At 45.4% G+C, this 26393-nt stretch overlaps 1 protein-coding gene across 1 annotated transcript in view; it reads left to right on the forward strand.

The window, feature by feature from the left end:
• LOC127928898 (zinc finger protein 271-like) overlaps nucleotides 1-26393 on the forward strand; it is a 94488-nt gene that overhangs the window by 58160 nt on the left and 9935 nt on the right. The window contains exons 3-4 of the mRNA XM_052516488.1: nucleotides 4522-4723; nucleotides 16658-17448. Of these exons, the coding sequence (XP_052372448.1) occupies nucleotides 4522-4723; nucleotides 16658-17448 (993 nt within the window). The remainder of the gene's footprint in view (nucleotides 1-4521; nucleotides 4724-16657; nucleotides 17449-26393) is intronic.

A 26393-nucleotide genomic window follows, 5' to 3' on the forward strand; every position in this document is an offset into this window, starting at 1 on the left:
CTGCTGGTGTGACGTATAATCTAGTGGACGGAACGCTTCTTTCAGCAGCAGCAACAGTTCGTTTCCCAGCGGTGAGTTTGTGAATAGCAACACAGATCTTGATGCTGCAATTTGTGTGCAAATCACAGAAAGGGGCCTGTATTGGTGACCAAAAGTAATCTGACACACTGCTTAGGGTTTCAGCTGTGGAAACAATAATACAAAACATGTCTATTGTTGCTCACTTGACTGTCTATTTAAGATAATTGTCAAATAAGTTTGTAAAAGCATTTAAACATTCAACATACAACTGACGTCAATTGTTGTATAACATCCTGGGCATCACCTTTCAGCTAAAATATACTGTGTATTTCTGTTGTTGTGGGTCTTTAACCATCTGTCTGGCTTTGTTGTTCACACAGGAGAGAGACGTGACTATCGTGGATCCTCTGGGGAGCCTCAACAACATCATGAAGCAGGAAAGAGTTTTGTTTCATCAGGACATTTAAAATGACACCAGAGAACTCACACAGGTGAGAAATCTCATAGCTGTGATCAATGTGACAAGAGATACTCTGATAAAAGATCTCTGATTAAACATCAGAAAATACATGAAGGAGTTGTTTCATGATATCAATGAAATGATGTCACAATGTAGAATGTTTTAACATTGTAGTAGGAGTATTTTAATGATGTCACAATGTAGAATGTTTTAACATTGTAGAGTATTTTAATGATGTCACAATGTAGAATGTTTTAACATTTTAGTAGGAGTATTTTAATGATGTCACAATGTAGAAAACACTCATTTAAAATACATAACACATAATACATGACATAAATATAGTATTGAACAATTGTAAACATTACAGGACATTTTTCATGCTGGAAATTTAAATATTAAACTGGGATTTAAAAATAATATAATTTTGGGGAGAACCATTTAAGAGCTCGTTACTATACAGTCTGATAGCAGTGGGTAGAGTGGAGTTTTACAGGTGGTTAGTATGGGCAGTTATACAGGACAGCTGGTGGCTGTTTCTCAGGAGCCTGGTGGTGCAGTTACCTCTTTTTGAGGGAGCAGGTCATTCAATGGATGGTCAAGAGTGTGCATGTCCTTCACCAGGTGCACTGCAGCCGGCTCAAACCTGCTCTGCAGTGTCGGGAGCTGTGGTTGGACAAGGCCTGACCAGTGTAGTATAGACCAGTGTAGTATATGACCAGATCTTCAGGTCATTTTCTGGCAAGAACAGTCAAAAAGTGCCTTTGTTTTGAGGCCTTTCTGACTGACTGGTCCACATGTGTGTCACCACTGAGGTTAGAGTCTGGAGGAAAACCAAGATACTTAGTTGTTGTTACCACTGGTACTTCCTGTCCTCCTAGGATTAGTGGTGCAGGTTGTTGTTACCCCTGGTACTTCCTGTCCTCCTAGGATTAGTGGTGCAGGTTGATGTTACCCCTGGTACTTCCTGTCCTCCTAGGATTAGTGGTGCAGGTTGATGTTACCCCTGGTACTTCCTGTCCTCCTAGGATTAGTGGTGCAGGTTGATGTTACCCCTGGTACTGGGCCTACTGCTTTTCACTGCATCCAACTAACAGAATTCCACCGTATTCCAGACAAGGCCTTCCTGTCCTCCTAGGATTAGTGGTGCAGGTTGATGTTACCCCTGGTACTTCCTGTCCTCCTAGGATTAGTGGTGCAGGTTGTTGTTACCCCTGGTACTTCCTGTCCTCCTAGGATTAGTGGTGCAGGTTGATGTTACCCCTGGTACTTCCTGTCCTCCTAGGATTAGTGGTGCAGGTTGATGTTACCCCTGATACTTCCTGTCCTCCTAGGATTAGTGGTGAAGGTTGTGGATGGTCTCTAAAAATAACACATCTGAATTTCCACAGACTTTTTCCCATTCAGGAGCATGTTGTTGGATGTGGCCCACTCTTCCAGCTGCTTTACCTCCCAGCCCATGGAAATGTCCTCTTTGATGCTGGTTAATGGTACAGGCTGATGAACAGCCCGTACATTGTCTGTCCTCCCAGGATTGTCCAGTTGTGTCACTGAAAACTTCCTGTCCTCCTAGGATTAGGACATGTGAAGGAGAAACTGATACTTCCTGTCCACCAGAGGTGACCAATTAACCAATTTCAGGTGACCAATTAAACAAATTTCTGTGTTCATGTAAGTGACTGATTGAACAAATCCTCACTGTCAGGATATGCAATTTGGCAGTATGTCCAGACCCACAGGTGGAAGGAAATCAAGTTGTAGAAACATCTCAAGGATGATCAATGGAAACAGGATGCACCTGAGCTCAATTCTGAGTCTCACAGAAAATGGGAACACTATGGAAGACAAAGGGTCTGATATTTCTGTTTTTAATTTTTTAAAATAAATATTCTAACATTTCTAAAAACCTGTTTTTGCTTTTTTTTAATGGGGTATTGTGTGTAGATTGATGAGAGGGAAACAGCTATATAATATATTTTAGAGTAAGGCTGCGATCTAAGAAAATGTGGAAAAAGTCAAGGGGATCTGAATACTTTCCAAAATGGAAATATCACATTTACATACGTATTCAGACTACCTGTGGTAGCAATTACAGCCTCGAGTCTTCTTGGGTATGACGCTACAAGCACACCTGTATTAGGAGAGTTTCTACCATTCTCTGCAGATCCTCTCAAGCTCTGTCAGGTCTTCGATCGGGTTCAAGTCCGGGCTCTGGCTGGGCCACTCAAGGAAATTCAGAGACTTGTCCCGAAGCCACTCCTGCGTTGTCTTGGCTGTGTACTTAGGGTCGTTGTCCTGTTGGAAGGTGAACGTTCGCCCCCAGTCTGAGGTCCTGAGTGCTCTAGAGCAGGTTTTCATCAAGGATCTCTCTGTACTTTGCTCTGTTCATCTTTGCCTCGATCCTGACTAGTCTCCCAGTGCCTAATTTGAAAATTAATAAGCTAAATGATACAAATACCACCATGCTTCAGTAGGGATTGTGCCAGGACTGCCCCTGTACAGCTCCTGACAGATGTGTACTATGGTGCATTGAGTTGGTTGAACCTCTCCATTCAAGCGGACAAAAAGAATCTTGAGAATCTTGTTTTTCATGGTCTGAGAGTCTGCAAACTCCGTGCGGACTGTCATGTGCCATTTACTGAGGAGTGGCTTCTGTCTGGCCACTCTACCATACAGGCCTGATTGGTGGAGTGCTGCAGAGATGGTTGTCCTTCTGGAAGGTTCTCCCATCTCCACAGAGGAACTCTGGAGCTCTGTCAGAGTGACCCTCAGGTTCTTGGTCACCTCCCTGACCAAGGCCCTTCTCCCCCGATTGCGTCACATCTGGAGGAAATCTGGCAACATCCCTATGGTGAAGCTGCATAATATAAGGAATATATGCCATTCAGCAGACTTTTATCCAAAGCGACTTACAGTCATGTGTGCATGGTGGTGGCGAACCCACTACCATCATGCATGCTCTACCAACTGAGCTACAGAAGGACCATCATCATGCTGTGGGGGTATTTTCAGTCAAGTTTGGCTACTTTGAAGAATCTGAAATATAAAATATATTTTGTATTGTTTCACTATTATTCTACAATGTAGTAAATAGTAAAAATAAAGAAAAACCCTTGTGTGTCCAAACGTTTGACTGGTACTGTATATGATTGGAATGTTTTGTTAAGCCAGCAGCTAGTTACTTGAAATGAGACATATAATCATGACATGGCATGATTAAAAATACTATTAACTGACATGGATAGGTAGTGAAACACCAATGGACATTTACAGTAGCTGGCTAGGCTATTTAAACTGTAACATTGACTAGCTTTACAATACATTGGATAAATGGTCCATGGAGTTACCTCTTCATACTATCAAGATAATTCTTATTGCAGCTGAGTATTTTCAGTGCACTCTAAACAATATTATTATCTAATTTCAGCCTTTGGGAGCTAGACACGTCTGTTTCTCTTCATCAGACAGCAGCTTACGTTTTCACAAGAGGCTGGAGTTACATCGTAGATAAAAGTAGGCATTTATTTATTTTTAAAGCATAAAAGCATTCAGTTGTACTTGAAACTTGTCTGAAAATTAAATATAAACTCTACGTTTTACTCATCTGCGTTACCCACCCCAGTCACCATATGGCGGTCTGCGACTTTAAGGCGATGCTGCTGATGTGACGTATAATGTAGTGGACGGAACTCTTCTTTCAACAGCAGCAACAGTTAGTCAGACACCTCGGTAGCTTGATAGACAAAATAAACGAACCAATAAAGCGTTTTAGTGTATATTAGCCAATGTGGTTTATCCCACTCCTGTCGTCTAGTTAGTTATCCGACTTCATTTCTTATTTACGTTGTTGTAGTTATTAGTCAGCTAGCGGGCTGGTTAAGTTAGCATTAGCCTAGCTATCTAACATCCCCGACCATGAGTTCACTAAGCTACTCTCCTCCAGTTAAAGAAGAGGACGTCTGCTGGACGGAGAAAGAGGGTCTCGTCAAAGAGGAGGAGGAAGAGGAGGCTGTTACAATACAAAAACAAGTAGAGGGTGAGGCTGTTACCGTGAAGGAAGAAGAGGAAGACGCGTTCAGAGTGAAAGAGGAAGAGGATGCAGTTTTGGAGTAAAAAAGGAGGAGGAGGAAGAAGAGGAAGAAACTGGATATCTGGGCCCGGATTCCCCAAAGCACCTTAAGGCATCTCATGATGAACTGAGCTGTAAGATGGTTTTGAGAAACCGTTCCCTGATTAACACTAGTAAGTACTGTCTTAAATACAGAGGCACAAACTCTGCAGTTGTTTAACTGATGTCTGGTGTTAAAGGGGAAATCTGTAGTTTCTACATCCATTTTTGGGACTTTTAAATTATTAATTTATAGCCATTGATTCTTGGAGAATATAACACATGCCTCATGAGCTTAGTTCAACTGTTGTACCTCATCAGAACCCCAAATAAGCTTTTTTTACTCCAATGTTTAGAAACAATGTAAACCAACACTGTATAGCCTCAACATGGTTAAAACTATAATGTTGATATCATGGATGGTCAGTCCTTGCATCCATAGGTCTGTCTATGAATTTGAGAGTAGTTACATTTCTCCAGTCTCATCCATTTTATTACCAAAAACAGTGATGGAATGACAGATTTTTAAAATATTTTTATTTCACCTTTATTTAACCAGGTAGGCTAGTTGAGAACAAGTTCTCATTTGCAACTGCGACCTGGCCAAGATAAAGCATAGCAGTGTGAACAGACAACACAGAGTTACACATGGAGTAAACAATTAACAAGTCAATAACACAGTAGAAAAAAAGGGGAGTCTATATACAATGTGTGCAAAAGGCATGAGGAGGTAGGGGAATAATTACAATATTGCAGATTAACACTGGAGTGATAAATGATCAGATGATCATGTACAGGTAGAGATATTTGTGTGCAAAAGAGCAGAAAAGTAAATAAATAAAAACTGTGGGGATGAGGTAGGTGAAAATGGGTGGGCTATTTACCAATAGATTATGTACAGCTGCAGCGATCGGTTAGCTGCTCAGATAGCTGATGTTTGAAGTTGGTGAGGGAGATAAGTCTCCAACTTCAGCGATTTTTGCAGTTCGTTCCAGTCAGAGGCAGCAGAGTACTGGAACGAAAGGCGGCCAAATGAGGTGTTGGCTTTAGGGATGATCAGTGAGATACACCTGCTGGAGCGCGTGCTACGGATGGGTGTTGCCATCATGACCAGTGAACTGAGATAAGGCGGAGCTTTACCTAGCATGGCCTTGTAGATGACCTGGAGCCAGTGGGTCTGGCGACGAATATGTAGCGAGGGCCAGCCGACTAGAGCATACAAGTCGCAGTGGTGGGTAGTATAAGGTGCTTTAGTGACAAAACGGATGGCACTGTGATAAACTGCATCCAGTTTGCTGAGTAGAGTGTTGGAAGCGATTTTGTAGATGACATCGCCGAAGTCGAGGATCGGTAGGATAGTCAGTTTTACTAGGGTAAGCTTGGCAGCGTGAGTGAAGGAGGCTTTGTTGCGGAATAGAAAGCCGACTCTTGATTTGATTTTCGATTGAAGATGTTTGATATGGGTCTGGAAGGAGAGTTTGCAGTCTAGCCAGACACCTAGGTACTTATAGGTGTCCACATATTCAAGGTCGGAACCATCCAGTGTGGTGATGCTAGTCGGGCATGCGGGTGCAGGCAGCGATCGGTTGAAAAGCATGCATTTGGTTTTACTAGCGTTTAAGAGCAGTTGGAGGCCACGGAAGGAGTGTTGTATGGCATTGAAGCTCGTTTGGAGGTTAGATAGCACAGTGTCCAATGACGGGCCGAAAGTATATAGAATGGTGTCGTCTGCGTAGAGGTGGATCAGGGAATCGCCCGCAGCAAGACCAACATCATTGATATATACAGAGAAAAGAGTCGGCCCGAGAATTAAACCCTGTGGCACCCCCACAGAGACTGCCAGAGGACCGGACAGCATGCCCTCCGATTTGACACACTGAACTCTGTCTGCAAAGTAATTGGTGAACCAGGCAAGGCAGTCATCCGAAAAACCGAGGCTACTGAGTCTGCCGATAAGAATCTGGTGATTGACAGAGTCGAAAGCCTTGGCAAGGTCGATGAAGACGGCTGCACAGTACTGTCTTTTATCGATGGCGGTTATGATGTCGTTTAGTACCTTGAGTGTGGCTGTGGTGCACCCGTGACCGGCTCGGAAACCAGATTGCATAGCGGAGAAGGTACGGTGGGATTCGAGATGGTCAGTGACCTGTTTGTTGACTTGGCTTTCGAAGACCTTAGATAGGCAGGGCAGGATGGATATAGGTCTGTAACAGTTTGGGTCCAGGGTGTCTCCCCCTTTGAAGAGGGGGATGACTGCAGCAGCTTTCCAATCCTTGGGGATCTCAGACGATATGAAAGAGAGGCTGAACAGGCTGGTAATAGGGGTTGCGACAATGGAGGCGGATAGTTTCAGAAATAGAGGGTCCAGATTGTCAAGCCCAGCTGATTTATACGGGTCCAGGTTTTGCAGCTCTTTCAGAACATCTGCTATCTGGATTTGGGTAAAGGAGAACCTAGAGAGGCTTGGGCGAGGAGCTGCGGGGGGGCCGGAGCTGTTGGCCGAGGTAGGAGTAGCCAGGCGGAAGGCATGGCCAGCCGTTGAGAAATGCTTGTTGAAGTTTTCGATAATCATGGATCGTCGGTGGTGACCGTGTTCCCTAGCCTCAGTGCAGTGGGCAGCTGGGAGGAGGTGCTCTTGTTCTCCATGGACTTCACAGTGTCCCAGAACTTTTTGGAGTTGGAGCTACAGGATGCAATTTGTTATTGGTTCAACTGCAGATTGGTTGATGTGTGGCTTTTTTTAAAGGGAACCTAGTATTTAAACAGCAACAGAATGGCTGCCCAGAGACGTGGTTTGGTAAACAGCTGCAGGATGGGGCCTGGAGAAATGGTACCACTCTCAAATTCACAGAGAAAGCTATTGTAGCAACCTTAACCCAAAACCTAGCGACCTCGTCAAGAAGTTCAGACATCTTGGCATAACGATTGTAAGGCTTGACAGTCACTATGAATACAAGGACTGGCCATCCAGAAGGTCAAAATGATAGTTTTAACCAGATTTTGAGGCTATACAGTGTTTGTTCATGAACAATGGCCTTTAACAAGCTTATGTTTTGGTTTCTGAGGGGAAATACAGTTGAATCATTTGAGGCATTTATAAGTTCTATTCTTCAAGAACCAATGGCTATTATGATGTCATAATGATATAATGTCTGACCCCATTTAGTCGATTGCTTGATCGATCGGCTGTTGGTCGACCAATATCTTTTTGTTGAGCAGTCGCAAATATAGATATTTTTTTATGGCACAGGAGACACTTGTCTGATTCGCTCCTGTCTCTGTGGACTAATCCATTTGTCTGATTCGCTCCTGTCTCTGTGGACTAATCCATTTGTCTGATTCGCTCCTGTCTCTGTGGACTAATCCATTTGTCTGATTCGCTCCTGTCTCAGTGGACTATTCCATTTGTCTGATTCGCTCCTGTCTCCGTGGACTATTCCATTTGTCTGATTCGCTCCTGTCTCAGTGGACTAATCCACTTGTCTGATTCGCTCCTGTCTCAGTGGACTATTCCATTTTTCTGATTCGCTCCTGTCTCTGTGGACTAATCCATTTGTCTGATTCGCTCCTGTCTCTGTGGACTAATCCATTTGTCTGATTCGCTCCTGTCTCAGTGGACTAATCCACTTGTCTGATTCGCTCCTGTCTCCGTGGACTAATCCATTTGTCTGATTCGCTCCTGTCTCTGTGGACTAATCCATTTGTCTGTTTCGCTCCTGTCTCCGTGGACTAATCCATTTGTCTGATTCGCTCCTGTCTCTGTGGACTAATCCATTTGTCTGTTTGCTCCTGTCTCCGTGGACTAATCCATTTGTCTGATTCGCTCCTGTCTCTGTGGACTAATCCATTTGTCTGATTCGCTCCTGTCTCTGTGGACTAATCCATTTGTCTGATTCGCTCCTGTCTCCGTGGACTAATCCACTTGTCTGATTCGCTCCTGTCTCCGTGGACTAATCCATTTGTCTGTTTCGCTCCTGTCTCCGTGGACTAATCCATTGTGGAGGCTGTGGGGGTGGCACAATACAAAAAGTGGCGTGTATACTACATGTCAGGTGTAGACGACATGATTTCTGTCCCTGATTTAGCTGCGTCAGACAAGTTTTTGTGATCAGGACAAAGTCCCCATGTCGTTGCCTGCTCGGGGGGTGTGCGGCCGTCACCAACACTCATTAATGCCAGCTGGTCAGAGAGACAATCATGTCTTTCAACAGTCCCAGATGTCCCAATAATTTCAAAACGTGTTTGATTTCTTTCGGCCCTAATCTACAATGCTTTTGTAGTGGTGAGATGGTGAGATGTGGATCGTCCAGTTTTGAGAATGGTGATCTCGCAAGAGAAGAAGCCATGGAGATGATAACATTGTATGGACTTCTACTACTACTAATACTACTACTACTAATACTCCTACTACAACTAGTACTAATACTACTACTACTAATACACTACTACTACTAATACTTATACGACTAATATTACTACTACTAATACTAATACCTATACTACTAATACTACTACTAATACTTATACTACTAATACTACTACTAATACTACTACTCCAGTAGGAGAGATGACTACTACTAGCACTGCTAATACTACTAGTACTAATACTACTACTACTACAAGTAGAGATGTACCATTAATGACCATGTCATCTACAGTGTGTGTTTGTACTCCAGCAGGAGAGATGTACCATTAATGACCATGTCATCTACAGTGTGTGTTTGTACTCCAGCAGGAGAGATGTACCATTAATGACCATGTCATCTACAGTGTGTGTTTGTACTCCAGCAGGAGAGATGTACCGTTAGGTCATGTCATCTACAGTGTGTTTGGTGACGGTAACTTCTGTTAATGCACCCCATGTAATATTATTACAGTCTTACCATGGTCAGAGTGGACACGTTGTTTACAGCGCTTATAACCTATGTTTACATCGCTTATAACCTATGTTTACAGCGCTTATAACCTATGTTTACAGCTCTTATAACCTATGTTTACAGAGCTTATAACCTATGTTTACAGAGCTTATAACCTATGTTTACAGAGCTTATAACCTAAGTTTACAGAGCTTATAACCTATGTTTACAGAGCTTATAACCTATGTTTACAGAGCTTATAACCTAAGTTTACAGAGCTTATAACCTAAGTTTACAGAGCTTATAACCTAAGTTTACAGAGCTTATAACCTAAGTTTACAGAGCTTATAACCTAAGTTTACAGAGCTTATAACCTATGTTTACAGAGCTTATAACCTATGTTTACAGAGCTTATAACCTATGTTTACAGAGCTTATAACCTATGTTTACTACTACTAGTACTATTACTACTACTGATACTACTACTACTACTACAACTAGTACTAAATCTACTACTACTAATGCACTACTACTACTACTAATACTACTAATACTAATACTACTACTACTACTAATACTACTAATACTAATACTACTACTACTACTAATACTACTACTCCAGTAGGAGAGATGACTACTACTAGTACTGCTAATACTACTAGTACTAATACTACTACTACTACTAGTAGTAGTACTCCAGCAGGAGAGATGTACCATTAATTACCATAATTTCTCATCTACAGTGTGTGTTTGGTGACGGTTTAGCAGTTACACCAGCATGCCACGTTGGTTTTCCTTTGTGAAACCAAAAGCTTGCCTTGACTTGAAGAGTTCCAGTGTTGTGTTGGATAGTCATAGCCAGCTAGCTAACATAGCATCCCTCTGTTTGAGCAGGGTGTTTCAGTAGGCTAAACGAGATAGCTAGCAAATGCAGCTAAGTAAATCAAACTAAAAAAAATGACACTATTGCTTTTCCTTAATTTAAGAATTTAATTTGTTTTAAACTGTTGAACTATTGTCTATCTCACCACATGTTATACACTGCAGTGCTAGCTAGCTGTAGGTTATGTTTTCAGTACTAGATTAATTCTCTGATCCTTTGATTGCGTGGACAACATGTCAGTTCATGCTGTAAGAGCTCTGATAGGTTGGAGGACAATCTTCGGAAGTTGTCATAATTACTGTGTAAGTCTATGGAAGGGGTGAGAACCATGAACCTCCAGGTTTTGTATTGAAGCCAATGTACCCAGAGGAGGATGGAAGCTAGCAGTTCTCTGGCTACACCATGGTGCTACCCAGTGGTGTAAAGTATTTAAGTAAAAATACTTTAAAGTATCTGTACATTACTATTTATATTTTTAACTACTTTTACTTCACTACATTCCCATGTACTTTTTACTCCAAACATTTTCCTTGACACCCAAAAGTACTCGTTACATTTTGAATGCTTAGCAGGACAGGAAAATAGTCAAATTCACGCACTTAACAACCGAACATCCCCGGTCATCTCTACTGCCTCTGATCTGGCGGACTCACTAAACACTCATGCTTTGTTTGTAAATTAGGTTGGAGTGTGCCCCTGGCTTTCCATAAATACAATTTTAAAAAACAAGAAAATGTTGCCATCTGGTTTGCTTAATATAAAAATGATAAAATATTTATATTCTTACTTTTGATACTTAAGTATATTTTAAACCAAATACTTTTAGACTTTTACTCAAGTAGTATTTTACTGGGTGACTTTCACTTTTACTCAAGTAGTATTTTACTGGGTGACTTTCACTTTTACTCAAGTAGTATTTTACTGGGTGACTTTCACTTTTACTCAAGTAGTATTTTACTGGGTGACTTTCACTTTTACTCAAGTAGTATTTTACTGGGTGACTTTCACTTTTACTCAAGTAGTATTTTACTGGGTGACTCACTTTTACTCAAGTAGTATTTTACTGGGTGACTTTCACTTTTACTCAAGTAGTATTTTACTGGGTGACTTTCACTTTTACTCAAGTAGTATTTTACTGGGTGACTTTCACTTTTACTCAAGTAGTATTTTACTGGGTGACTTTCACTTTTACTCAAGTAGTATTTTACTGGGTGACTTTCACTTTTACTCAAGTAGTATTTTACTGGGTGACTTTCACTTTTACTCAAGTAGTATTTTACTGGGTGATTAGAGTCATTTTCTATTAAGGTATCTTTAATTTTACTCAAGTATGACAAGTGGTCCTTCTGTAGCTCAGTTGGTAGAGCATGGCGCTTGTAACGCCAGGGTAGTGGGTTCGATCCCCGGGACCACCCATACGTAGAATGTATGCACACATGACTGTAAGTCGCTTTGGATAAAAGCGTCTGATAAATGGCATATATTATTATTATATTATTATTGGCATATATTAATTTGGGTACTTTTTTCCAACACTGGTGCAACCCAACAGAGTGCTGTTGTGGCTACTGTAGACCTTCATTGAAACACAGTCTTTTAATAAAAGGATTTGGTGACGTGAACATATTTATCTACAAGGTTATGATCAGGGAAGAAGAAGAAAACACGCCAAAGGGAACAGTTGGTCAGGATCCCAGAAGAAGAAGAAAACACGCCAAAGGGAACAGTTGGTCAGGATCCCAGAAGAAGAAGAAAACACGCCAAAGGGAACAGTTGGTCAGGATCCCAGAAGAAGAAGAAAACACAAAGGGAACTGGTCAGGATCCCAGAAGAAGAAGAAAACACGCTCAAAGGGAACAGTTTCAGGATCCCAGAAGAAGAAGAAAACACGCCAAAGGGAACAGTTGGTCAGGATCCCAGAAGAAGAAGAAAACACGCCAAGGGGAACAGTTGGTCAGGATCCCAGAAGAAGAAGAAAACACTATTTACCAAAGGGAACAGTTGGTCAGGATCCCAGAAGAAGAAGAAAACACGCCAAAGGGAACAGTTGGTCAGGATCCCAGAAGAAGAAGAAAACACGCCAAGGGGAACAGTTGGTCAGGATCCCAGAAGAAGAAGAAAACACGCCAAAGGGAACAGTTGGTCAGGATCCCAGAAGAAGAAGAAAACACGCCAAAGGGAACAGTTGGTCAGGATCCCAGAAGAAGAAGAAAACACGCCAAAGGGAACAGTTGGTCAGGATCCCAGAAGAAGAAGAAAACACGCCAAAGGGAACAGTTGGTCAGGATCCCAGAAGAAGAAGAAAACACGCCAAAGGGAACAGTTGGTGATCCCAGAAGAAGAAGAAAACACGCCAAAGGGAACAGTTGGTCAGGATCCCAGAAGAAGAAGAAAACACGCCAAAGGGAACAGTTGGTCAGGATCCCAGAAGAAGAAGAAAACACGCCAAAGGGAACAGTTGGTCAGGATCCCAGAGAAGAAGAAAACACGCCAAAGGGAACAGTTGGTCAGGATCCCAGAAGAAGAAGAAAACACGCCAAAGGGAACAGTTGGTCAGGATCCCAGAAGAAGAAGAAAACACGCCAAAGGGAACAGTTGGTCAGGATCCCAGAAGAAGAAGAAAACACGCCAAAGGGAACAGTTGGTCAGGATCCCAGAAGAAGAAGAAAACACGCCAAAGGGAACAGTTGGTCAGGATCCCAGAAGAAGAAGAAAACACGCCAAAGGGAACAGTTGGTCAGGATCCCAGAAGAAGAAGAAAACACGCCAAAGGGAACAGTTGGTCAGGATCCCAGAAGAAGAAGAAAACACGCCAAAGGGAACAGTTGGTCAGGATCCCAGAAGAAGAAGCCGCTTTCCAATGCATTTCCTAATAACATTCTCCAACAACTTCTTAAGGCGTCCCGCTAGTGGGACACCAGTCGACAACGTCCAGTGAAATTGGAGTTCGCGCAATTCAAATAAATAATTGTAATATTAAACATTCATGAACATACAAGTATCTTATATCATTTAAAAGCCTCAATTCTTGTTAATCTAACAGAGTTGTCCAATTTACAATAGGCTTTACAGCGAAAGCACACCATGCGATTGTCTTGAGGACGGTGCCAGTCGCAAAATCACAAATAGCGATTTTAAATAAATCACTTACTTTTGAAAATCCTCCTCTGTTTGCAATCCCAAGGGTCCCAGCTACAACATGAATGGTGGTTTTGTTAGATAAAATCCTTCTTTATATCCCAAGAAGTCAGTTCAGTTCAGCGCCATCGATTTCAGTCGTTCAACATGCAGACAAAGGAATCCAAAAAAGCTTTGTTATTTATATTATAATGATATAATATTTCGCAACTACATTTCTATTTAATCCTAAAATGTCAATAAACTATAATGTTTCTTATACGGAAAGCAGTATGTTCAATAGAAAAGTGAAACGCGTTCTCTTCATCGCGCGACGACAGACTGATATTGTACCGGGACTCTTTGTACAAAAAACTCAAAAAATTCTTGCTGCCAGTTTTTGAAGAAACAAGCCTGAAACAATGAACAAAGACCGTTGACATCTAGTGGAAGCCATAGGAATTGCAATCTGGGAGCCGGAATTACATAGGACCCATACCTTTCTATTATAAGAGCCTGGGACCTCACAATTACATAGGACCCATACCTTTCTATTATAAGAGCCTGGGACCTCACAATTACATAGGACCCATACCTTTCTATTATAAGAGCCTGGGACCTCACAATTACATAGGACCCATACCTTTCTATTATAAGAGCCTGGGACCTCACAATTACATAGGACCCATACCTTTCTATTATAAGAGCCTGGGACCTCACAATTACATAGGACCCATACCTTTCTATTATAAGAGCCTGGGACCTCACAATTACATAGGACCCATACCTTTCTATTATAAGAGCCTGGGACCTCACAATTACATAGGACCCATACCTTTCTATTATAAGAGCCTGGGACCTCACAATTACATAGGACCCATACCTTTCTATTATAAGAGCCTGGGACCTCACAATTACATAGGACCCATACCTTTCTATTATAAGAGCCTGGGACCTCACAATTACATAGGACCCATACCTTTCTATTATAAGAGCCTGGGACCTCACAATTACATAGGACCCATACCTTTCTGTTATAAGAGCCTGGGACCTCACAATTACATAGGACCCATACCTTTCTATTATAAGAGCCTGGGACCTCACAATTACATAGGACCCATACCTTTCTATTATAAGAGCCTGGGACCTCACAATTACATAGGACCCATACCTTTCTATTATAAGAGCCTGGGACCTCACAATTACATAGGACCCATACCTTTCTATTATAAGAGCCTGGGACCTCACAATTGCATAGGACCCATACCTTTCTATTATAAGAGCCTGGGACCTCACAATTACATAGGACCCATACCTTTCTATTATAAGAGCCTGGGACCTCACAATTACATAGGACCCATACCTTTCTATTATAAGAGCCTGGGACCTCACAATTACATAGGACCCATACCTTTCTATTATAAGAGCCTGGGACCTCACAATTACATAGGACCCATACCTTTCTATTATAAGAGCCTGGGACCTCACAATTACATAGGACCCATACCTTTCTATTATAAGAGCCTGGGACCTCACAATTACATAGGACCCATACCTTTCTATTATAAGAGCCTGGGACCTCACAATTACATAGGACCCATACCTTTCTATTATAAGAGCCTGGGACCTCACAATTACATAGGACCCATACCTTTCTATTATAAGAGCCTGGGACCTCACAATTACATAGGACCCATACCTTTCTATTATAAGAGCCTGGGACCTCACAATTACATAGGACCCATACCTTTCTATTATAAGAGCCTGGGACCTCACAATTACATTACCTTTCTATTATAAGAGCCTGGGACCTTTGCATAGGACCCATACCTTTCTATTATAAGAGCCTGGGACCTCACAATTACATAACCCATGTGTTTCTACTATAAGAGCCTGGGACCTCACAATTACATAGGACCCATACCTTTCTATTATAAGAGCCTGGGACCTCACAATTACATAGGACCCATACTTCTATTATAAGAGCCTGGGACCTTTGTACAATTACATAAATACCTCTATTATAAGAGCCTGGGATTCTTACATAGGACCCATAGTTTTATTATAAGAGCCTGGGACCTCACAATTACATAGGAATGACCGTTGACATTATAAGAGCCTGGGACCTCACAATTACATAGGACCCATACCTTTCTATTACAAGAGCCTGGGACCTCACAATTCATAGGACCCATACCTTTCTATTACAAGAGCCTGGGACCTCACAATTACATAGGACCCATACCTTTCTATTATAAGAGCCTGGGACCTCACAATTACATAACCCATACCTTTCTATTACAGGAGCCTGGGACCTCACAATTACATAGGACCCATACCTTTCTGTTATAAGAGCCTGGGACCTCACAATTACATAGGACCCATACCTTTCTATTATAAGAGCCTGGGACCTCACAATTACATAGGACCCATACCTTTCTATTATAAGAGCCTGGGACCTCACAATTACATAGGACACATACCTTTCTATTATAAGAGCCTGGGACCTCACAATTACATAGGACCCATACCTTTCTATTATAAGAGCCTGGGACCTCACAATTACATAGGACCCATACCTTTCTGTTATAAGAGCCTGGGACCTCACAATTACATAGGACCCATACCTTTCTATTATAAGAGCCTGGGACCTCACAATTACATAGGACCCATACCTTTCTATTATAAGAGCCTGGGACCTCACAATTACATAGGACCCATACCTTTCTATTATAAGAGCCTGGGACCTCACAATTACATAGGACCCATACCTTTCTATTATACGAGCCTGGGACCTCACAATTACATAGGACCCATACCTTTCTGTTATAAGAGCCTGGGACCTCACAATTACATAGGACCCATACCTTTCTGTTATAAGAGCCTGGGACCTCACAATAACACACATCTGGTTAGTTTTTCTTTGGATTTTTGCCTGCTATAGTCTGTTATAGTCTCAGACATCAGACAAACGGCAAAGTGTTTTCTATTCAATCCAATTATTGGAAATAATAATACAAAATAAGTCTATTGTTGCTCACTTGACTGTCTTTTTAAGATACTTGTCAAATAAGTTTTGTAAAAGCATTTAAACATTCATTAAGGATGTAAATTGTTGTACGACATCATGGGCATCACCTTTTAGCTAAAAATAAACAGTGGATTTCTGCTGTTGTGGGCCTTTAAACCATCTGTCTGACTTGTTCACACAGGAGAAGGATGTGACTATTGGGGATCCTCTGGGGAGCCTCAACAACATCATGACGCTGAAGAGGCAGAGAAAAAATCACAATTACACCAGAGAACACACACAGGAGAGAAACCTTTTAGCTGTGATGAATGTGGGAAGAGTTTTACTAAGCCAAGCAACCTGATATCACACCAGAGAACACACACAGGAGAGAAGCCTTACCACTGCTCTGACTGCGGAAAGAGGTTCTCAAGAGCAGAGAACCTAAAAGTACACCAGAGAAGCCATACAGGAGAGAAACCTTATAGCTGCTCTGACTGTGGGAAGAGGTTTCTTTTGTCAGGACATTTAAAAGCGCACCAGAGAATACATACAGGAGAGAAACCTTATAGCTGTGATCAATGTGGGAAGAGTTTTACTCAGTCGTGCAACCTGATATCACACCAGAGAATACACACTGGAGAGAAATATCACCGCTGCTCTGTCTGTGGGAAGAGATGCACCACTTTATCAGACCTCAAAAGACATCAGAGAATCCACACAGGAGAGAAACCTTATAGCTGTGATCAATGTGGGAAGAGGTTTACTCAGTCAAAGAACCTGATATCACACCAGAGAACGCATACAGGAGAGAAGCCTTACCATTGCTCTGACTGCGGGAAGTGTTTCCACAGATCAGATTCTCTAAGAAGACACCAGCGAACACACACATGTGAGAACTCTCTTAGCAAGACATTTCATAGCTGTGAACAATGTGACAAGAGATACTCTGATAAAAGATCTCTGATTAAACATCAGAAAATACATGAAGGAGTTGTTTCATGATATCAATGAAATAATGTCACAATGTAGAATGTTTTAACATTGTAGTAGGAGTATTTTAATGATGTCACAATGTAGAATGTTTTAACATTGTAGTAGGAGTATTTTAATGATGTCACAATGTAGAATGTTTTAACATTGTAGTAGGAGTATTTTAATGATGTCACAATGTAGAATGTCTTAACATTGTAGTAGGAGTATTTTAATGATGTCACAATGTAGAATGTTTTAACATTGTAGTAGGAGTATTTTAATGATGTCACAATGTAGAATGTTTTAACATTGTAGTAGGAGTATTTTAATGATGTCACAATGTAGAATGTTTTAACATTGTCTTTCAGTTTATTGTTATTCTTTAGTTTGTTATCCTTATGATTGTTGTGTACTAAATATTTCAGTTTTTATTTTTAATTAAAAATATATATATTCAATTCCTTTGAAGCCAATGTGTTGCATCCATGTCTGAAATGTTCTGTATAAATAAAGCTTGATTTGATTTGAACATATTGCAAAACAAATTAACCCAATGACTGACCAATCAACAGACTTGCTAAACCAATGAACAAATATGTGCAAAAGCGACACACATCTTAATATGATAAACTAGAAATTCAGTATCGGGCTGCAGGTAGCCTAGTGGTTAGAGCGCTGGGCCAGTAACCAGCAGGTAGCCTAGTGGTTAGAGCGCTGGGCCAGTAACCAGCAGGTAGCCTAGTGGTTAGAGCGCTGGGCCAGTAACCGAACGGTTGGATCGAGCAGGTAGCCTAGTGGTTAGAGCGCTGGGCCAGTAACCAGCAGGTAGCCTAGTGGTTAGAGCGTTGGGCCAGTAACCAGCAGGTAGCCTAGTGGTTAGAGCGCTGGGCCAGTAACCGAACGGTTGGATCGAGCAGGTAGCCTAGTGGTTAGAGCTGGGCCAGTAACCGAACGGTTGGATTGAGCAGGTAGCCTAGTGGTTAGAGCGCTGGGCCAGTAACAAAACGGTTGGATCGAGCAGGTAGCCCAGTGGTTAGAGCGTTGGGCCAGTAACCGAACGGTTGGATCGAGCAGGTAGCCCAGTGGTTAGAGCGTTGGGCCAGTAACGGTTGGATCGAGCAGGTAGCCCAGTGGTTAGAGCGCTGGGCCAGTAAAACGGTTGGATCGAGCAGGTAGCCCAGTGGTTAGAGCGTTGGGCCAGTAACCGAACGGTTGGATCGAGCAGGTAGCCTAGTGGTTAGAGCGTTGGGCCAGTAACCGAACGGTTGGATCGAGCAGGTAGCCTAGTGGTTAGAGCGCTGGGCCAGTAACCGAACGGTTGGATCAGCAGGTAGCCTAGTGGTTAGAGCGCTGGGCCAGTAACGGTTGGATCAGCAGGTAGCCTAGTGGTTAGAGCGCTGGGCCAGTAACCGAACGGTTGGATCGAGCAGGTAGCCTAGTGGTTAGAGCGCTGGGCCAGTAACCGAACCAGCAGGTAGCCTAGTGGTTAGAGCGTTGGGCCAGTAACCGAACGGTTGGATCAGGTAGCCTAGTGGTTAGAGCGCTGGGCCAGTAACCGAACGGTTGGAGCAGGTAGCCCAGTGGTTAGAGCGTTGGGCCAGTAACCGAACGGTTGGATCGAGCAGGTAGCCCAGTGGTTAGAGCGTTGGGCCAGTAACCGAACGGTTGGATCGAGCAGGTAGCCCAGTGGTTAGAGCGCTGGGCCAGTAACCGAACGGTTGGATCGAGCAGGTAGCCCAGTGGTTAGAGCGTTGGGCCAGTAACCGAACGGTTGGATCGAGCAGGTAGCCCAGTGGTTAGAGCGTTGGGCCAGTAACCGAACGGTTGGATCGAGCAGGTAGCCTAGTGGTTAGAGCGCTGGGCCAGTAACGGTTGGATCAGCAGGTAGCCCAGTGGTTAGAGCGCTGGGCCAGTAACCGAACGGTTGGATCAGCAGGTAGCCCAGTGGTTAGAGCGTTGGGCCAGTAACCGAACGGTTGGATCGAGCAGGTAGCCTAGTGGTTAGAGCGTTGGGCCAGTAACCGAACGGTTGGATCGAGCAGGTAGCCTAGTGGTTAGAGCGCTGGGCCAGTAACGGTTGGATCAGCAGGTAGCCTAGTGGTTAGAGCGCTGGGCCAGTAACCGAACAGTTGGATCGAGCAGGTAGCCCAGTGGTTAGAGCGTTGGGCCAGTAACCGAACGGTTGGATCGAGCAGGTAGCCTAGTGGTTAGAGCGTTGGGCCAGTAACCGAACGGTTGGATCAGCAGGTAGCCTAGTGGTTAGAGCGCTGGGCCAGTAACCGAACGGTTGGATCGAGCAGGTAGCCCAGTGGTTAGAGCGCTGGGCCAGTAACCGAACGGTTGGATCGAGCAGGTAGCCCAGTGGTTAGAGCGTTGGGCCAGTAACCGAACAGCAGGTAGCCCAGTGGTTAGAGCGCTGGGCCAGTAACCGAACGGTTGGATCCAGCAGGTAGCCCAGTGGTTAGAGCGTTGGGCCAGTAACCGAACGGTTGGATCGAGCAGGTAGCCCAGTGGTTAGAGCGTTGGGCCAGTAACCGAACGGTTGGATCGAGCAGGTAGCCTAGTGGTTAGAGCGCTGGGCCAGTAACCCGGTTGGAAGCAGGTAGCCCAGTGGTTAGAGCGTTGGGCCAGTAACCGAACGGTTGGATCGAGCAGGTAGCCCAGTGGTTAGAGCGTTGGGCCAGTAACCGAACGGTTGGATCGAGCAGGTAGCCTAGTGGTTAGAGCGTTGGGCCAGTAACCGAACGGTTGGATCGAGCAGGTAGCCTAGTGGTTTGAGCGCTGGGCCAGTAACCGAACGGTTGGATCGAGCAGGTAGCCTAGTGGTTAGAGCGCTGGGCCAGTAACCGAACGGTTGGATCGAGCAGGTAGCCCAGTGGTTAGAGCGTTGGGCCAGTGTTAAACGGTTGGATCGAGCAGGTAGCCCAGTGGTTAGATGTTGGGCCAGTAACCGAACGGTTGGATCAGCAGGTAGCCTAGTGGTTAAGCGTTGGGCCAGTAACCGAACGGTTGGATCGAGCAGGTAGCCTAGTGGTTAGACGCTGGGCCAGTAACCGAACGGTTGGATCGAGCAGGTAGCCCAGTGGTTAGAGCGTTGGGCCAGTAACCGAACGGTTGGATCGAGCAGGTAGCCCAGTGGTTAGAGCATTGGGCCAGTAACCGAACGGTTGGATCGAGCAGGGAGCCCAGTGGTTAGAGCGTTGGGCCAGTAACCGAACGGTTGGATCGAGCAGGTAGCCCAGTGGTTAGAGCGTTGGGCCAGTAACCGATCGGTTATCGAGCAGGTAGTGGTTCGTAACCGACCGGTTGGATCGAGCAGGTAGCCAGTGGTTAGAGCGTTGGGCCAGTAACCGAACGGTTGGATCGAGCAGGTAGCCTAGTGGTTATTGCCAGTAACCGAACGGTTGGATCGAGCAGGTAGACTAGTGGTTAGAGCGCTGGGCCAGTGAAGTTATCGAGCAGGTAGCCTATTGGTTAGAGCGTTGGGCCAGTAACCGAACGGTTGATCGAGCAGGTAGCCTAGTGGTTAGAGTTGGGCCAGTAACCGAAATCGAGCAGGTAGCCTAGTGGTTAGAGCGCTGGGCCAGTAACCGAACGGTTGGATCGAGCAGGTAGCCCAGTGGTTAGAGCGTTGGGCCAGTAACCGAACGGTTGGATCGAGCAGGTAGCCCAGTGGTTAGGCGTTGGGCCAGTAACCGAACGGTTGGAAGCAGGGAGCCCAGTGGTTAGAGCGTTGGGCCAGTAACCGAACGGTTGGATCGAGCAGGTAGCCCAGTGGTTAAGCGTTGGGCCAGTAACCAACGGTTGGATAGCAGGTTTAGTGGTTGAACGAACGGTTGGATCGAGCAGGTAGCCTAGTGGTTAGAGTGGGCCAGTAACCGAACGGTTGGATCGAGCAGGTAGCCTAGTGGTTAGAGCGCTGGGCCAGTAACCGAACGGTTGGATCGAGCAGGTAGACTAGTGGTTAGAGCGCTGGGCCAGTAACCGAACGGTTGGATCGAGCAGGTAGCCTATTGGTTAGAGCGTTGGGCCAGTAACCGAACGGTTGGATCGAGCAGGTAGCCTAGTGGTTAGGCGTTGGGCCAGTAACCGAACGGTTGGATCGAGCAGTTAGCCTAGTGGTTAGAGCGCTGGGCCAGTAACCGAACGGTTGGATCGAGCAGGTAGCCTAGTGGTTAAGCGCTGGGCCAGTAACCGAACGGTTGGATCAGCAGGTAGCCTAGTGGTTAGAGCGTTGGGCCAGTAACCGAACGGTTGGATCGAGCAGGTAGCCTAGTGGTTAAGCGTTGGGCCAGTAACCGAACGGTTGGATCGAGCAGGTAGCCTAGTGGTTAGAGCGCTGGGCCAGTAACCTAAACGGTTGGATCGAGCAGGTAGCCTAGTGGTTAGAGCGCTGGGCCAGTAACCAACGGTTGGATCGAGCAGGTAGCCCAAAGCGTTGGTCCAGTAACCGAACGGTTGGATCGAGCAGGTAGCCTGTGGTTAGAGCGTTGGGCCAGTAAAACGGTTGGATCGAGCAGGTAGCCGAGTGGTTAGAGCGTTGGGCCAGTAACCGAACGGTTGGATCGAGCAGGTAGCCTAGTGGTTAGAGCGCTGGGCCAGTAACCGAACGGTTGGATCGAGCAGGTAGCCTAGTGGTTACAATGGGCCAGTAACGGTTGGATCGAGCAGGTAGCCTAGTGGTTAGAGCGCTGGGCCAGTAACCGAACGGTTGGATCGAGCAGTTAGGCTATTGGTTAGAGCGTTGGGCCAGTAACCGAACGGTTGATCGAGCAGGTAGCCTAGTGGTTAGCGTTGGCCCAGTAACCGAACGGTTGGATCGGCAGGTAGCCTAGTGGTTAGAGTGTTGTGCCAGTAACCGAACGGTTGGATCGAGCAGGTAGATAGTGGTTAGAGCGCTGGGCCAGTAACCGGACGGTTGGATCGAGCAGGTAGCCTAGTGGTTACAGCGCTGGGCCAGTACCGAAATGATCAGCAGGTAGCCTAGTGGTTAGAGCGCTGGGCCAGTAACCGAATGGTTGGATCGAGCAGGTAACCTAGTGGTTAGAGCGCTGGGCCAGTAACCGAACGGTTGGATCGAGCAGGTAGCCTAGTGGTTAGAGCGCTGGGCCAGTAACCGAACGGTTGGATCGAGCAGGTAGCCTAGTGGTTAGAGCGCTGGGCCAGTAACCAATGGTTGGATCGAGCAGGTAACCTAGTGGTTAGAGCGCTGGGCCAGTAACCGAACGGTTGGATCGAGCAAAGTGGTTAGAGCGCTGGGCCAGTAACGGTTGGATCGAGCAGGTAGCCCAGTGGTTAGAGCGTTGGTCCAGTAACCGAAATCGAGCAGGTAGCCTAGTGGTTAGAGCGTTGGGCCAGTAACCGAACGGTTGGATCGAGCAGGTAGCCGAGTGGTTAGAGCGTTGGGCCAGTAACCGAACGGTTGGATCGAGCAGGTAGCCTAGTGGTTAGAGCGTTGGGCCAGTAACCGAACGGTTGGATCGAGCAGGTAGCCTAGTGGTTAGAGCCTGGGCCAGTAAGAGGAACGGTTGGATCGAGCAGGTAGCCTAGTGGTTACAGCGCTGGGCCAGTAACCGAACGGTTCGATCGAGCAGGTAGCCTAGTGGTTAGAGCGCTGGGCCAGTAACCGAACGGTTGGATCGAGCAGGTAGCCTATTGGTTAGAGCGTTGGGCCAGTAACCGAACGGTTGGATCGAGCAGGTAGCCTAGTGGTTACAGCGTTGGCCCAGTAACCGAACGGTTGGATCGAGCAGGTAGCCTAGTGGTTAGAGTGTTGTGCCAGTAACCGAACGGTTGGATCGAGCAGGTAGCCTAGTGGTTAGAGCGCTGGGCCAGTAACCAACGGTTGGATCGAGCAGGTAGCCTAGTGGTTAAGCGCTGGGCCAGTAACCGAACGGTTGGATCGAGCAGGTTAGTGGTTAGAGCGCTGGGCCAGTAACCGAATGGTTGGATCGAGCAGGTACTAGTGGTTAGAGCGCTGGGCCAGTAACCGAACGGTTGGATAGCAGGTAGCCTAGTGGTTAGGCGCTGGGCCAGTAACCGAACGGTTGGATCGAGCAGGTAGCCTAGTGGTTAGAGCGCTGGGCCAGTAACCAACGGTTGGATCGAGCAGGTAGCCTAGTGGTTAGAGCGCTGGGCCAGTAACCGAACGGTTGGATAGCAGGTAGCCTAGTGGTTAGAGCGTTGGGCCAGTAACCGAACGGTTGGATCGAGCAGGTAGCCTATTGGTTAGAGCGTTGGGCCAGTAACCGAACGGTTGGATCGAGCAGGTAGCCTAGTGGTTACAGCGTTGGGCCAGTAACAAACGGTTGGATCGAGCAGGTAGCCTAGTGGTTAAATCCTGCCAGTAACCGAACGGTTGGATCGAGCAGGTAGCCTAGTGGTTAGAGCGCTTGGCCAGGAACGGTTGGATCGAGCAGGTAGCCTAGTGGTTAGAGCGCTGGGCCAGTAACCGAACGGTTGGATCGAGCAGGTAGCCTAGTGGTTAGAGCGTTGGGCCAGTAACCGAACGGTTGATCGAGCAGGTAGCCTAGTGGTTACAGCGTTGGGCCAGTAACCGAACGGTTGGATCGAGCAGGTAGCTTAGTGGTTACAGCGTTGGGCCAGTAAACGAACGGTTGATCGAGCAGGTAGCCTAGTGGTTACAGCGTTGGGCCAGTCGAACGGTTGGATCGAGCAGGTAGCTTAGTTTACAGCGTTGGGCCAGTAACCGAACGGTTGATCGAGCAGGTAGCCTAGTGGTTACAGCGTTGGGCCAGTAACCACGGTTGGATCGAGCAGGTAGCTTAGTGGTTAGAGCGTTGTGCCAGTAACCGAACATTTGTCGAGCAGGTAGCCTAGTGGTTAGAGCGCTGGACCAGTGTGAACAGTTGGACAGCAGTAGCCTAGTGGTTAGAGCGCTGTGCCAGTAACCGAACGGTTGGATCGAGCAGGTAGCCTACTGGGCCAGTAAGAACGGTTGGAAGCAGGTAGCCTAGTGGTTAGAGCGTTGGGCCAGTAACCAGCAGGTAGCCTAGTGGTTACAGCGTTGGGCCAGCAACCAGCAGGACAGCCTAGTGGTTAGAACTGGGCCAGTAACCAGCAAGCCTAGTGGTTGAGAAACCAGCAGATAGCCTAACAGTGGGCCAGTAACCAGCAGGTAGCCTAGTGGTTACAGCGTTGGGCCAGTAACCAGCAGGTAGAGTGGTTACAGCGTTGGGCCAGAACCAGCAGGTAGCCAGTGGTTAGACGTTGGGCCAGTAACCAGCAAGCCTAGTGGTTAGTAACCAAGGTACTAGTGGTTAAGCGTTGGGCCAGTAACCAGCAGGTAGCCTAGTGGTTACAGCGTTAACTAGGGATTTACGACCCCTGGGTAATAGCTTATAGTTGTACGGGTGAGACCTAATGTCCGATCGACAGTCAACTCTATAGATAAAGTTTCCAGAAGGGAGAAATACACATGAAACACCACATACACATAGATTGTGAGCATTAAAGACACACACACACAGTCAGACAGGAGAGCAACTATAGAAACTAGGTAACAGTAAACACGACATACACATAGATTGTGAGCATTAAAGAGACACACACACAGTCAGACAGGAGAGCAACTATAGAAACTAGGTAACGGTAAACAGCACATACATAGATCATAGAAATATATACACATAGATAGTGATAAATACCATCGTGGCTGCCTACATCACCGGGGTATGTACGGGACCTCTGATTGGTGTAGGCATCACCGGGGGTATGTACGGGACCTCTGATTGGTGTAGGCATCACCGGGGGTATGTACGGGACCTCTGATTGGTTCCAAGTTTAGGAGTTGGGAAGTTGGTCAAATTTGCTTGAGAAGACAGAGTGTTGAAATGTACTTTTTATGAGAAAATGTGCAAGAATTGAAGGTGACAACAAATGTTATAGTCATCATAACAATGTTTTACTGTCATATACTAAAAAATCAGGTCCTCCCTCGACCCATTAAGTTCACTCTTTTCGGCTTCGGGGCTGCAGCGTAGCCTAGTGGTTAGAGCGTTGGACTAGTAACCGGAAGGTTGCGAGTTCAAACCCCGAGCTGACAAGGTAAAAATCTGTCGTTCTGCCCCTAAACAGGCTGTTAACCCACTGTTCCCAGGCCGTCATTGAAAATAAGAATATGTTCTTAAATGACTTGCCTGGTTAAATAAAGGTCAATTCGGCCCACCACCTAATAACACAACCACTACAGATAGAACAATGAGGCAGATGTCTCACCTGAGGAATAAATGTGAAACATCCGGTTGGCTTTTTCACTCACTACCAAATATGGTGATGAGAGGAAGCCCAATGGGAGAAGATGTAGCCGGATGGGTTCTGCTGATTTTCTCATTGATCAAACGTTTGATCTCAATACAGTTTTCTGATTCCATAACTAGAATCTGTAACAAACAGAGTGGACAACGTTTTGTAGACTTTACCATTTTTTTTAATGGCGTTGTTTAGAAGGAGTGCGAGGACGTATTGAGTTATTTCACACCGGTAAACTTCACAGAGTAGGCGTTCCCTAATGGAAATATGCAAATAAATACTCAAACTCGCCAATAGGATCTCGCTAGGTCCTGCTTGGCTCTTACCCACTTGTCTTGTTCTGTCCACTATGATTAATTTGCTCCCATTGGAAACGACAGTTAGTTATAAAAATGTTTGGCCATGTAACAGTATAATTTTAAACCGTCCCCTCGCCCATACCCGGGCGCGAACCAGGGACCTTCTGCACACAACGACAACAGTCACCCACGAAGCATCGTTACCCAAAAGCCGCGGCTCTTGCAGAGGGGAACTACTACTTCAAGGTCTCAGAGCAAGTGACGTAACCGATTGAAACGCTACTTAGCGCACACCGCGAACTAAACTAGCCGTTTCACATCCGTTACAGCCACACAGCATGATGTGTTGCTGATTGACGTTAACCGCCCAGCTAGTATAAGACCTGCATAGCA

The sequence above is a fragment of the Oncorhynchus keta genome, unplaced genomic scaffold (assembly GCF_023373465.1).
Source record: "Oncorhynchus keta strain PuntledgeMale-10-30-2019 unplaced genomic scaffold, Oket_V2 Un_scaffold_4394_pilon_pilon, whole genome shotgun sequence".
NCBI lineage: Eukaryota > Metazoa > Chordata > Actinopteri > Salmoniformes > Salmonidae > Oncorhynchus > Oncorhynchus keta.